The sequence below is a fragment of the Cottoperca gobio genome, chromosome 8 (genome assembly GCF_900634415.1).
Source record: "Cottoperca gobio chromosome 8, fCotGob3.1, whole genome shotgun sequence".
Classification (NCBI taxonomy): domain Eukaryota; kingdom Metazoa; phylum Chordata; class Actinopteri; order Perciformes; family Bovichtidae; genus Cottoperca; species Cottoperca gobio.
The window spans coordinates 10,791,471-10,805,466 of NC_041362.1; the positions used below are offsets into that span (position 1 = coordinate 10,791,471).

Below are 13,996 nucleotides of genomic sequence, written 5' to 3' on the forward strand. Positions count from 1 at the left end.
TGCAGCCTCACAGGATCATGTCAGCAGCAGGATCGTTTGGATAAGTTAAAGCTCAGTGTGTGACCTGGACGAGGCCTGTTGCTCAGTACTCTAAATGTAATAGGTCTAAATAAATAGATGGTATTTTTAAAATAAAATGTAATGTAATAGGCTTTCCATCATTTATGGAATTTATTTGTTGAATTCTTGGATTTTCTTTCCAAATACATAAAACGATGGGAAAATCCTCAGTGGGTTTTTTATTTTGTATCTAGAAAAAAAGATGTTAAACTCAATTAGATGTAACCTAAAATAGTTATCGTGTGAGAAATGAGAGCTGGTGTTGTGTGGTGTGGTGTAGCCTATCAGGCTGCTGTAAAGGATGCTTTCTAATTCAAAGCATGCGCTGAAATATGTCTTCACAGTTTCACTCTTGTGGTTTGTGAGTGTGAGCCACCTTCAGCAGAAAATGTCGCCCGGTAAAGTAGGACAGTGAACAGCGAGCTGTGTGCAGCAGTTGCCCAGAAACCAGAGAGCCAATAATGTTCTCACAGAGCCAGCACTGTTTATTCATGTACGGCTGTCGCCATTGCGGCTCCCACAGACCCACTTCTCATCGTCTCGCAGCCAAATATGGAGAACCGCAGCAGTCTGTGCGAGGCAGCATGCTCTCTGCACTCACCAGCCTTTCTCTCTGAACACAAACCGTACAGGCTCGAGCCATTATAGTACCGACAGGAAATGTCGGTCTACAGGCTGTGACTATCAAAATGGTGGTTCATATTTCGACTGCAGCCACAACGCATCTTTTGTCCGCGGCGCGCCCGCCTTTGTCTGCGCCACAGCAAGGGGAACATTTAAACTGATAGCAGCAAATATATCATTCAGTATATTTTTAACTTGATCGAGAATGAAGATGGATAAACGACAGACTGCCGCCCTGCCTATGTTGCGATTTCATGTCACACATCTGCAGTGAATGATCCCACATCCAATTAACCTCACACATATTTGCTATTAATTAAAAGCCTGCCTGTTTACTTTCATGTGCGTCATTAATTAAATATTAAGTCCCAATTTTATAGTTTGAACATCATTATGACGAGTGCATATTAAGGAGGAATGGAAAGAAATGCATTTGTAGGCAACATTTTTCAATAATGCTAATAATTCGCGGTAAATTCTATTGAAAAACCAGCGAGGATTTCAGTTATAAAGTCACCTTTTAGTCGCATGCGCCATGTGAACTGCAACGTCTTTTAACATCGCCACAGTGGCTAAATTATTTGTTGTTCGTCGAGTGAAATGTCTGGCCCACAGCATTAACTAAAGGGTTTCTGGTGGTAGATACCTGATGCGGGGACTTTAGAACTGCTTTATTAATTTAATGAATACACGTGGATGTTTGTATTCATTTTAAATAGACAAACTGGGAAAAAATTAAAACATCGGAGTACAAATCTGAAAAGGAAAATAATCCTTATTTGGACCATGCTCTATTGTGTTTAGAGCATTTTTGATTAATTAAAAACATTTTTTTAAATGTTTTTACTAATATTATTTAATAGTTTTTTACTTTTTTTCCCCATTTAAAATAAAAAGCTGATAAATGTAGAATATTGCACCTGAGGCCATCGGAACATTAAGCTGCAGTTCCGTATTGCACCCTTTTTTCTTTACGTGTTTGTGATGCATTTATGTGATTAATATTCCGAGTAAAGTGTATCATCAACATCATATTCGTTGTTCAATATATTCCAGAAAAGCCTATATTTATATAACAATAATAATAATCATAATAATATTCATAGTAATAATAATAATTTTAAAAAATCCTAATTTTCTACTAACTGCAGAAATACAATTGTTGTATGTTCAATTAAATTATAAGTGCTTCGTTTCATTTGTGGGGTAAATAACAGCCAGAAACAATTAATAAAAAACACAATACGAATAATAAATGTAATGACAATAATGCATACAAATGAACGATTACATAATACTATTACTAGTGTCGTCATTGAGAAAGGTATGAACTAAATCTTAGAAACAACAGGCTCCTCGAAATATTCATACAAGAAAGAATAAATATTAAATTAAATCAAATGAGACATGTTTATTTTTTATAGAAGCACAAAACATTCTTCCACTGATTACAGAAATAGAGTTTTTTTTAAAATACAAACCAGAGACAGTTCAGCTGGTTTAATAATATCATTTACATTTAGCCAAACTTTCACGTTGTAGGTAAATCCCACTCTGCCCTGCTGGGTGAAGTCCAGTTATCAAATAAAGTCACACCTTGACCTAATGCTTTCCGAGATTCAAAGCTCATCCAGGATTTATGATAATGTTATTTAGCCCCTCAGAATAAAAATGATTATAACTATAACTATATGACTATAAAGGCTGTGGATATTCTGCGTGTTATTGAGCTAAGAAATGGACTTCAATGCGGTCTTTTTTGGACCACATTTGCTTTCCATTTAATTTGGTTGGTCTTATAAAAATCATATAATAAAGAGTCTAAATAAACCGAGTTCCATTTCGTGTTTACCTGCAATATATGGAACAAAAATGCAAAGCCTTGAAAATTATCATTAAAAACCGACCGAACTTTTGTTTATTATGTTTGCTCTGTAATGTTTGTGTGCTACAAACTGAATTATGTGCTCAGTGAAAATGGTTTGCTGCGTAAAATCTACATTACACTGTGGCTCTTGAGCTATCTTCTTTTGGTATTCAGAAACTGAAAAGCTGGAATTGTAAATACAAAGGTGTTGTGGCAGATTGTAGCCTAGTAAACAAATCATTTTTAATAATCTATCTTGAACCTATAGACTAATCATAATGAAAGTGTGTCTGAGGAGTATTTTAAAGTGTTTTACCTTAAACGGGAAAGATATCTGACTGTTTACGTTCCCTTTACAATCTTTATGCAGGGATTTATATTTGTGATATTAATTAGAATTGTAATGTTAAATTGTTCATGATTTTACACATATAGAATAATATTTACTGATGTGTCGTGTAAATGTGTTGTGCGTGAGGATGTAACCTTTTATGAAACCAGTCATTTTCCCTCTCACTCATTTCATTTAATTTTTTTTTAATGCAAGTGAAATTAATTTTTTTTCTTCTTCTTTTGGTTAGGGCTTTCTTGACCCTCGGGGACCCCAGGGGGTCCGTGGATCCGTCTCTGACTTCCCTTGCCCCCTGTGCCAGACATTCCTGTACAGCAGCCAGAGCAGCGGGACTCCTCCCCTTCACTCAGAAACCCGGAGCACGTAGCAACAACCGAGCCAATGTGCTCCGGCGCGATCCGTCCTACCTGGCAACAGAAAAAGACGTGATGACGTCCTCTCCAGATTGCGTATTATGGGATGTGCGGAATTAAACAACCCGAAGAGGACACGGGGAAGCCAAAAATAATAAAAGAGACAGAAATAAACGAGGTGCTTGGTGAATCATGGAGCTCTCTGCTGTTGGTGAGAGCGTCTTCGCAGCCGAGTCCATCATTAAACGGCGAATCAGACGGGTATTTGCTGTTTTTTTCCACCCACAGACTGTGTCTCCCCATATATTACGCAACCATTTGTTTGTTCGGCGCCTCCAGGCAAACATTTGATAACCTGAATACGGATCTGTTTTGTAGGGTCGTTGGGAATATCTCGTGAAATGGAAGGGCTGGTCTCAGAAGTGAGTATTGTAGCCGAGGCTGTGAAAGGACAGCGCTCCATCCTGGCCGCTCGTATAACTGCAACCCCTCAGACTGTCGTATGTTCAGCTCGTGGATGTTTTCTTATCATATCGTGTGTTCCGCGTGCTGTAGCGCAGTCTACTGTATGTTCGGGGGGCTCTTGTGCTCCAGTCATGGGGCTGTAAATGTCTGATCTTCAGGCGGCTCGGGTGCATTAAAGTCCACATTAGCTTTAGCAATGGCTGGGTTCACCATGCGTCACTGTCCGCTACGCAGTCTGTAATTGCGCCGCAATTACTGACAGTGAGAGCGAGATCGCTTTGATTAAAGTATTACACCACGTGTGTGAGTGTGGCTGGTCAGTCTAACGTATTGTAACACACACCTCTCCTCCTTGTTTTTTTTGGGACGCAGGTACAGCACTTGGGAGCCGGAGGAAAACATTCTGGATGCACGTCTCTTCGCTGCTTTCGAGGAGAGGTGAGGGTTTGACAGCACAGCAGTAGGCCTCTGCCGATACGAGACGGCACCACTGTAACTGTACCACTAACATGTCAATTTAAATAAGACATTTTGTCTACGGGGATTTTTTTTTTTAAGTTAAGGAAGTGATAACAAGTTTCAGGGGAGTGAGATCATTCCGTTTCCATTTCAGATGGTTGCAATGTGTGAAGCAATTTTCTTATCGCAAACGTGTTATCTGTTTTATTCTGAAACGTTTTTTATTTTAATTGAACTAAAACATGTCTTAAAAACTGGGGAAACCAAACTACATTGGCAGAGTTGGGCCCTTATATAAAAATTCAATTTTCCGATTTAATTATAGACTAAATAATAAAATATATATATTTGTTAATGTGTGATGAATCGTTTAATGATTTCCTTTCACAAGTGAGCGCGAAAGGGAGCTGTTTGGGCCGAAGAAGAGGGGACCGAAACCTGAGACATTTCTATTGAAGGTGGGAGAATCTTTTAGTTCTCATTTCTCTGGTTTTCATTTAATGTTTTCGCCTTTCTGAGGCGATGCAGATGATGAGTATTTTCCATTACATGACAACTACAGCCTTAATGATTTTCAAACGGTTGGTCTGTGAATCACAAACTCTTACTCATGACTCATGACTAATATGACAATTGCAACCCAAAAGAAAGTCATTCATACACCCAGTGATTTAAGAATTTAAGTGTGCTACATTGCTTACATATTTTAAACATCCTTCATATATTATATACAGTTTAAAATATCTTTTTTTTTTTAAAGCAGCTTTAAGATAAGGCCTCAACGCTCAGTAAAACCAAACAGATCTGCAGCTGCTTCTCTTAAACCTTTAAATTTCCTCAGGAGACTTCAACATTTAATCCCCGGGAAACCTCCTCTCATAAACGTTATTTGCTCTGTCCTCAGGCCAAAGCCAAAGAAAAGACGTATGAATTTAGAAGAGAGGCTCCCAGAGGGTTCCAGGTTTCTTATCCCACCCCGGAGCCTGTCATAATACCGAGGGCCCGGGAGGGTTTACGTGCCGTGGTTCCCACAATCTTCCCACCGAGTGCTGTCAACAGAGGGGAAAGTGTCTACATCCGACCACCAGAGCCAGAGAGGAGGCCAAGATCGACCCCACCAGCTGCTTTGACAGACCAAGAAGCGGTCCGGTTCCCCAAAAAGAGAGGGCGCAAACCGAAGCTGCGTTTACATTATGATGAGAAAGCTGATGGAGGCATCTCAGCAGAGCCAGACACCAAACGGAGCAGGTCACTGGAGGAGCCGGTGTCACACGGTTTGTCCAACATGTCCCGACGCTTGCTTCATCACGGAGTGGCGCCGGATCACAGCCTCATGCAGCTGACCAGGAGGTTTCAGGAGAAGTCCACGATAACACCCAAACACAGCAGCAGCAGCAGCAGCAGCAGCGAGCAGAGACACGCAGGATTGTGTTGCAGCGCGTTCAATCCAGATGTGGGTCAGTTGGGACACAGGACTAAAAGTTTGGTGTCTGTTCCTCGGCCCAGCAGCTCTGAGGAACACCGGAGGCATCAAGTGAAGGAGTGCTGTGAACCTGATGTCATCTCCACACAATCCGAGTCCATCCATGAGCAGGCCGCGCGGCCAGCCGAGTCCTGGAGCCCCAGTTTCACCAACCTGGACACTGTGACCGTGACAGATGTCACCATGAACCTCTTGACAGTCACCGTCAGAGAGAGCAGCTCGGATAAAGGCTTTTTCAGAGAGAAACGACGAGTACGTGCTTCGGATGTATAGGTCAGAAGACTCTAATATGCGTAAATAATAGTTTAACAAGCTTCTAACTAACACGCCTACTGTTATGCTATATTTTTTCTATGTAACTTTCAAACGTGTACATACAGATATTTAATACGCTGCTGAGAAAATAAAAAACGAAAGTGCCATTGTGAGTTTATGTTTTTTTTTGCACTTGATATCACATCCTGTTCTTGTGTGTTTCTTTAGAAACTGTTTTACCATGTCATCATAAACAACCTTGTCATAACCTTTGTGGGACAAAATGTTGCTAAAAGCAGATTGCATTTACAAAGTCTGGATTTTTAAGATAATTTCCAGTCATGTCTTTCACCTTTTAACTAAAAGGCCACGTGAGTCTAACGAGGTTCTGAATTGAAGGTTTTAGCATTTTCCAAACGTGTTATTGAGAATGTTAGTAATCAGCAGGATAACGTCAACTAATCGAAATAATTAGAAAACCTAAATAAATAGCTCATGCGTCCCTAATGCCTAATCTAAAAATGCTTGATAAGACGGCCGAATAAATAATGTGATTATTCCTGCTGAGCAAGTTTTTGTTTTGTACGAATTATTCCAACCTCAATTTTGGATATATGCTCATTTGGATTCATTTTCAAAATAGGCTATTTTTCTGTTGTAATTTTGTATGAGCAGCTTTCTGGTCACACGGGACTACTGAACTACACATCGGCACATCTTCACATGTTTTGTGTGACCCCCACCGGTTCAATTTAAACAATGAGGACCTGATCTCAAGTTGTATAAATCTATTGATATTATATATTTATAAATGTATTTGCATTTCTTTCCCTTTCCTTGTGTAGCCTACGTAGCAGTTAAACGCCGTGAATCAGATCTCACGAGAATTAACATATATGTCAGAATTTGAGCTTTAGTGGACCTGAATACTAATTAAAACTTACAAGCATATCATTATCATTGCTTCGTCATCATCATCATCATCATCATCATCATCATCATCATCATCACCACTGTCGTTTATTGCACGTGGTCAGATTACACAGGGGAAGACTTCAAAGGGCGAGCTAGGCCTTGAAGCTGACAGCGAGTCTATAGGACTGAGTTGGTTTCGACAGTTTTAATCTAAACACTGTAGGCTATAATGATTTTAATAGGATTACTTCATGGCACCAGTCAGCCGTTTGATTGAGACTGACTCACAGGAACAGATTCCCAAACTGTGACCCCTGCGTCGAGTTGAGTGAACGGAGGTTCGTGATTGTAAATGTGTGTTTAAACTGTGTCGTTCTTAAAGATCACGTGGATTGTTCCCATCAGTGACAGTGTATTGTGACAGTATATCATTTGCATCACCTTGGTCCATGAGGCCTTTACAGTACATGAAGCATCCAGGCTGCACTGCGCTGATAAGAGGCCACTTCTGTCAGGCACAAAGCCTCCATTCATTTGACTTTGCTTTGTCTCTCTGAGACACATGACCCAATCTGACCATCCGGTGCTCCTGTGAGGGAACTCCGTCTGGTCTCTCTCCGTTTTTAAATGTCTAAGTGGTTTAAATAGTAATATCTGAATTTGGTGTTGTGCTTTAATGGAACATTGACGTTTTTTTTACAATTGCATTTTAACGCAACATGTCTAAAATGTCAAATATAGCCTACTCATCGTATTCTGCGTGTATTTTGAAAGTTTTTGACAGATTTAATATCATCTAAACTTCTAGATGCAGTGACTCGAGCAGCGAAGGCTTTTCCTGCAGCTGTGATAACATCCGGCCACATTCTCCACATGAGTGCAATTTACTCAACGACATAGACTACCCATCAAGAACCTCAGCCCTTTGATGTGATGCTGCCTGAGGGCCTATATAGATATTAAACTGTACGCAAACCTCGAGAGGCCTCCCTGACTCCCCACAGACTTTACCTCCACAAGATGTCGCCACCAGCAAGACCTTGAAACGTTGCCAATTTATTTTCTCACAAAGACCCTGCAGGTTAAAATAAAGTGAAACCACTCATCCACAGTGGATTAATCATTGGTGAAGGATGATGATGTTTGTAATCATCTACAGTATTAGCGGCTGTTGAGTTACAGCCTCCTCCGGCTGCCAGCAGCAGACCTCCAGATGTGAGGGCATTGTGCGTTGCATCATCCCGCCACTAGATGAAGCTCGAGCACAGAAACACTTTTTATGTGTTCCCCCTTTACTTTGTCTTTTTCCAGTTGGCCTTCTTTTGAAACGCATAAAGACTAGATGAACTCTTATAGCACAGCCAGTAATATAACGTTGGACGCAAGATGCATTTCATTTTAGAGGAGAGGTGGTCAAATTAGACTCACTTTTATAATTTTCACTTAATTGTTGTATTTTCTATTTTCCTGTATAAATGTAAGATATAAAATGCGAAGTATGACTTGAGTAAAGTAAAACAATAAATAAACCTCGGACAGCCTCTCACAAGTGGATGAATTATTGTGCAGAAAGGCGCACTGATGTTAACAGATGGCTGAAGGCTTTCACAGAGTGTGTCTTTAGAGAGCAAAGACAAAGACCAGCAGAGTCCCCCAACAACTAGATCAGTCCTAATTAGAGAAAGTGTGTGTGTGTGTGTGTGTGTTAGAGAGAGAGAGAGAGAGAGAGAGAGAGAGAGAGAGAGAGAGAGAGAGAGAGAGAGAGAGAGAGACACACACACACACAGAGAGAGAGAGAGAGAGAGAGAGAGAGAGAGAGAGAGAGAGAGAGACACACACACACAGAGAGAGAGAGAATCTAGTGACGCTGAGTCACGTATCGCGTCGCAGCAGAACGCTTTCACTCTCGATAACTCACAGACAAACCTTCTAGCCATGCACTGCCGTCCACTTCTCGCTGGATTGTTATGTTTCCGTGGGTGAGATGTTGCTGAATGTGATCATTTTGATGTGCATGCTGGGTCTTCAGTTACGCGGCTGTGCGGCAGATCTTTGCAACTGGACTGGAAGGTGAGGAACCTCTGTCATTTCTGCAAGATTATTGCATTTCAAAGAGGGAAAAAGAGAGGGAAATTTAAATAACATATTGAAAGGCAAACTGACCATTTAAAAGGCAACACTTCTAATGGCTTTACTAATATTAATGAATTATTTAGGCATACTAATGTTTTATAGATCCATTAAAAGCCACTAATAAGAACAACTTTTTGATTTTGACGTCCGTAAGTTATCTGCAGACAAGTTGTACTGCAGATTTGAGGCTTATTAGATACTAAGAAACATATTAGCATTCATTAATGATTTATTAACATTTATAACTGCATTATTATCAAAACAAAAACTCTTGGCAATGGGATGTTCTACAACCTGGCAACCTAGAATGTGTTTTTATTAGTGTCTTATAACTGATCTAGAATGCATTCGTAAATTATTCATTAACCATTGATGAATAATTAGTAACAATGTAATCCATGCATGGCAGTCATTTGAATTTTAGAAACCTTTTCCACGTTGTTAAATTATTAATTTCTTGTTTTTTTCCGGGCGATCCAGCGGTTTTGCAGCTGGTGTAGACTCCAGGATTGTTCTCCAGGTGCGGTTGCGCTGTACAGAGGGCTCGGTGAGGTGGATTTACCCGGGCCAGGCTCTCCGGGTGGTCCTGGAGCCCAACCTGTTCTCCGCCCGGCGCACCACCGTCTGCATCAAACCGTCTCCCTCTTTCCGCGGAGCCAGTGTGTTCATTGAACGGGCCGGGGAGCTGGAGCTGCTGGCGACGGAGGGCGGGCGGCCCGGGCAGCAAGTGTTCTGTTTCCGGGCAGATGGTCCTCACAGGCTCGCCATCTACCTCCAGTCCAGCCCACAGGGTGATGGACCCTGGAGCAGACGCACGATGGGCTTCAGATATGAACTGCTGGGCAACAGGAGTGCTGCACCCAACGTGGGCCACAGCGGGATGAAGAGTGAGTGGGCCCTCTCTAATGTTGCTTCATGAAGATCAATCCAAAAAAATATGCATTTATACATTTACACCCTTAATAATATAAGGTGTAACAAGTTCCATTATTAAGGGTTGATACATTATAAACCCAAAGCTTTACAGATCAGTTATAAGCCATTGATGAGGCCAACCTTTGGGTTGCCAGGTTTGGAAGATTCCCTGTTTCTGATGTCTGATCTCTTACTTTTTGGAGAAGGGCAGCAGATGATCATGAACAAAATCCATGTAATAAGTACAAATGGATTACAAACCAATAACTGCCCTATATAAAGGATACACAGCAACACAATGGGTTTTCTAAAGCATACAGTTTATAAACCATTTATAAAGGGTGCGTTGTTAGAAAGTGGCACGGAAATTCAAATAACATTTTAAAGCCATGTGTTACATTAACTGTCATGGAGTGTGAGGGATTGACCAGTCCTAATTCCTGGTAGAAATAGTGGTCATTTAATTACAGTCCCCAATCATGCTGACTGGAGCATGCAGCTGCTGGTCAGTCGAGTGTTTTGTCTGGCTGTCTGGTTTCCATCGGGGGGGACAAAGCAGCGAGGACAGAGCAGACCACAGGGCGGCTGAAGGGCACCGGGCCAATGGGCCTGAATTGAGACTGCAAATACTCTTCAGATTCCACAAATGCCTTTTCATTGTGCATCTCTGTTTATTAGCATTTATCTATGTGAGCGGGCCTGTCCCAATGTGGTGATGTCATTCTGTGTCCATAATAGACAGCTGCTGGTTCATCTTTTCTGCATTGCCAGCCTGGCAGAAGTGTTTGACTCCAGCAGTCTGCTGCATTGGCACAGGGTCATTCAATTAGGTGGATACAATAGGAGTCAAACACGGAGTCAAGACTAGTGAAGGTTTTTGATCTGGAGGCGGTGTGGTGGGCAGAGCACTTAAACACAGGCGCAGCATTCCTTCATCTCACCCATGGTTTCTTCACTCTTTCATGTGAGGAGGGAGATGAATAAAGCCGGTATGTGTGTCAGATTTGAGGTCAGTGGAGTGGGAGGGAGGAGAAGAGACACACATCCATCAATCACCGTCAGTCATAGCGCTTTAGGTTATGCACGGGGTGGGAGAGGGTGATTATGATTGACAGATTTGATGCAGATTTTCATCATCTTGAATGTCATTTTCTCAACCTACAGCTTCATGTCGACCCTGCAATGATACACAACTCCTCATGGCCATCTGCAACAGTGACTTTGGTGGGTACATAATAATCTTACCTTACATTACCTTATATTGTGTTTCTATTATAATGTACTACTCTACGTGACGCTACAAATTGAACACATTGAAAGAGAAGCATTAGATTCCAATTAAGATATGTAGAAGCTATACAAGTAATGTAAGTTATTGTATTAAAACAAACACTAAGAGATATGAGTGAGATTTGGTATGAGCAACCTCTGTGAGATACCAAACTTGTATAATGGTGGATTTAAATGGCATAAGATATCTTAGCATACATGAGGGTGAAGTGTTAAAACAATAGTTAAGCATCAAAAAGAGCATTTAATAATGAATAAACTGTAAATCTCAGTTGTCAGATGCTTTTGCACTATAACGAGTAGCTAAGATTTTGAATATGGGATCTAAATACTTCGACCACCTCTGGTGAATCTAACGGAGATACATGTTAAAAGCTGTTCTTATGTTCTGGTGTCTGCGCAGAAAGCAGCAGCTCTGCTGCCAGTGCAGAGGAGGTCAAACAGATGTCGGGGGGAGCTGCATAATGGGAGAGACCTGTGCTTTAGAGCAGAAGTAATAGGTCTACATTTCTGTGCCTCAATCTCACACACCTGACATGCTCATGTAAAGATAAGGGATAGTTGAGCAGCTAAGGTGTAAATGGCTAAAGGAGAAAAGCAGACAGAGAGGAGTGGAAAGAAAAATCACAAGTAGGAAAGTACTAAGATTTCTCTGTCTAAGCACACTGGCTCTTCACAGATCTTTCATCTGATTTCCTTAATGCAAGAAAGGTTCTGTTCTTTTCTTTCAGTGGTCCGAGGTTACATCAAGAATGTCTCCCACGACTCTGAGCGTCAGACGTCGTTGGTGGAGGTGTCAGCGGTGAGGGTGTACTGGCAGCGCAGTGGAGTGTTTGAGCAACAAGCGGCTGCCTCCGGGTCACGTCGGTCTGGTCACATCCACACGCTCCTGCAGTGCCGCGTGAAGCCTGGGGATGGAGAGTTTCTCTTCACAGGGTCAGAACACTTCGGGGAAGCTTGGTTAGGGTGTGCCCCACGTTACAAAGACTTCCTGTCTGTCTACCAGACCGCCTGGGCAGCGCGTCGGAATTCCTGTGACTTCCCTTTAGACTGAGGAAGTGTTTTGTTTTAGTTGAGCCCAGCCAGCCTTTATCTACACACATCCTCACTCCAGTACTGACACTGTGGGATCCCTGTTGAGTTGTCATGTGCCAGGAAAGGTGGCATCCAGCATCGCCAGCAGGGACGAAGCAATTGAATTGCTGATAGAAAAACACACACATTTGGAGGAGCAGAGCAGCGACAAACAGCAGGGCCTCCCGCACTGAGGCTCAGAGAGGGACGACCTTTGTCTCCCTCCCATCACTGCCCTCAGTCCTGGGAGACCGAGAAGGGGTTGGGTTGCTGCTCCCTCTTTGTGCTTCTCCCCACATCAACTGTTGTTCACTTTGCTGCCTCTGTTTGACAATTGCCCCCTGAACTGAGGCGGGAAGGAAGACTGAAGCATGGACTTTCACAGTCACCAGCTTGTGCCAGTAAATAGGCTTGTACATATATGATGTAAAGTTTATTTTTATTTCAGATTCATCTGCGCTTAAGTTTCAAATCCTCTGTCTATTTATATGTGTTGTACTCTATGCATGGAATTCAAATAAAATGTTTTTTTGCATATGATTCAGGATTATTGTGCTTATATTGCCAAACACATCCTCCACTGTATTACTGATGTTTCATTGATTTACTACATTGTTCAATTAAGGTATGAATTGCATATTTCTTCTTTTATTTTTTAAATGATTGAAATTATTTTCTCTTACATCTGTTCAACTACCATACTGGTAAATATCTTACAAGACTACATTAAATATTTTAGCTTAGCTCAGACTGGACATAATAAATCTGGTAGGTCTGCAGGTCTTGACTAGATGTATTAATATTTTAAATCTCCCAGGCTCGCAAGAAAACCTCAACATCAAATCAAACATTTCCCCCCATTTATTTTGAGCATAGGCTGTTTTAATAAATGACAAAAAGAACATAATGTGTAGATATCTGCCTTATAACATGATGATCAGTAGCATTGTTTCTTTTCTATTATCAGATACAAATCTTCATTTCATATTGTGTTTATTCTGGCAACACAATAAACACAAGATAACATTTTCAACATTGTAATTTTAACAGAGAATCTGGTCCGTTCATATAGCTGCGAGTCTGATGAAGTGTTTCGAAGCTCATGAACAGTGCATAAAAATCTAAATTTCATGAGGCCCTCCGGTTCACAAGAATATCTGGCCCCTTAAGAGACCGGGTAAAGGCTTAAGTGAAGTTACACCCCCATTTACCATCATATGCGGCATAATCTCTGGTTTTTCAGGAGAATAGGATTTCGATCTGAAGTATCCAACAAGCTTAAATTGGCCCCTTTTCCTTCTGCGTCCCATCTTTTGCCCTGCAATTAGATTCTTATGATAATAGGATAGCCCTACCATAAAAGGAAATACAAAATCTCCTTAGATTGGCGAAAAGCTCTGAGACGACTGAATTGGACGTTTCTTTTGAGTTGTGTGGCCCCTGCATCACGGCCCAAGAAGACGAATGGACAGATGTGAGGCCCCAAAGCCTGGGGTTCCTCCCCCTCGGCCCCTCCCAGAAGAGGGGAACAATTAATTGACTTTTAAAGCAACTGCTTTCTTTGCCTATTCCACACTTCTCCTTGGCTGAGCAGGGCTCACAAATTGGTGTGTTGAACTTTTTATGAGGACTAAATAGCTGCCAATGAAAGTGTAAATGACTGTGTGGTGAATGGGGCCCACACAATGGCTCCGCAGTGACAAGGCCTCCAGCAGACATAATGACCATTGTCACGGCTGCTGTCATCTAGA

General features: G+C 41.5%; 2 protein-coding genes across 2 annotated transcripts; both read left to right on the plus strand.

Moving 5' to 3' along the window:
• The first annotated feature begins 3,247 nt into the window (after window positions 1-3,247).
• cbx8a (chromobox homolog 8a (Pc class homolog, Drosophila)) lies at window positions 3,248-6,085 on the plus strand. The gene is made up of 5 exons (XM_029438054.1): window positions 3,248-3,517; window positions 3,635-3,678; window positions 4,094-4,159; window positions 4,572-4,638; window positions 5,085-6,085. Exons 1-5 carry the CDS (start codon window positions 3,449-3,451, stop codon window positions 5,934-5,936), a joined length of 1,098 nt encoding a protein of 365 aa, XP_029293914.1. The 5' UTR covers window positions 3,248-3,448; the 3' UTR covers window positions 5,937-6,085.
• A 2,669-nt stretch (window positions 6,086-8,754) lies between these two features.
• LOC115012438 (meteorin-like protein) lies at window positions 8,755-12,785 on the plus strand. Its single transcript, XM_029438059.1, has 4 exons — window positions 8,755-8,903; window positions 9,447-9,853; window positions 11,046-11,105; window positions 11,903-12,785. The coding sequence occupies exons 1-4, from the start codon at window positions 8,818-8,820 to the stop codon at window positions 12,223-12,225; spliced, it is 876 nt and encodes a 291-aa protein (XP_029293919.1). The 5' UTR covers window positions 8,755-8,817; the 3' UTR covers window positions 12,226-12,785.
• The last annotated feature ends 1,211 nt before the right edge of the window (window positions 12,786-13,996 follow it).

What these genes read in the sequence shown, in the direction of transcription:
- cbx8a (XM_029438054.1), top strand. Translation starts at nt 3,449, where the DNA reads ATGGAGCTCTCTGCTGTTGGTGAGAGCGTCTTCGCAGCCGAGTCCATC. An exon ending in TTAAACGGCGAATCAGACGG is followed by an intron (nt 3,518 to 3,634) that starts GTATTTGCTGTT and finishes TCTGTTTTGTAG; the next exon opens with GGTCGTTGGGAATATCTCGT. An exon ending in TGGAAGGGCTGGTCTCAGAA is followed by an intron (nt 3,679 to 4,093) that starts GTGAGTATTGTA and finishes TTTGGGACGCAG; the next exon opens with GTACAGCACTTGGGAGCCGG.
- LOC115012438 (XM_029438059.1), top strand. Translation starts at nt 8,818, where the DNA reads ATGTTGCTGAATGTGATCATTTTGATGTGCATGCTGGGTCTTCAGTTA. An exon ending in CTTTGCAACTGGACTGGAAG is followed by an intron (nt 8,904 to 9,446) that starts GTGAGGAACCTC and finishes CGGGCGATCCAG; the next exon opens with CGGTTTTGCAGCTGGTGTAG. An exon ending in GGGCCACAGCGGGATGAAGA is followed by an intron (nt 9,854 to 11,045) that starts GTGAGTGGGCCC and finishes CTCAACCTACAG; the next exon opens with CTTCATGTCGACCCTGCAAT.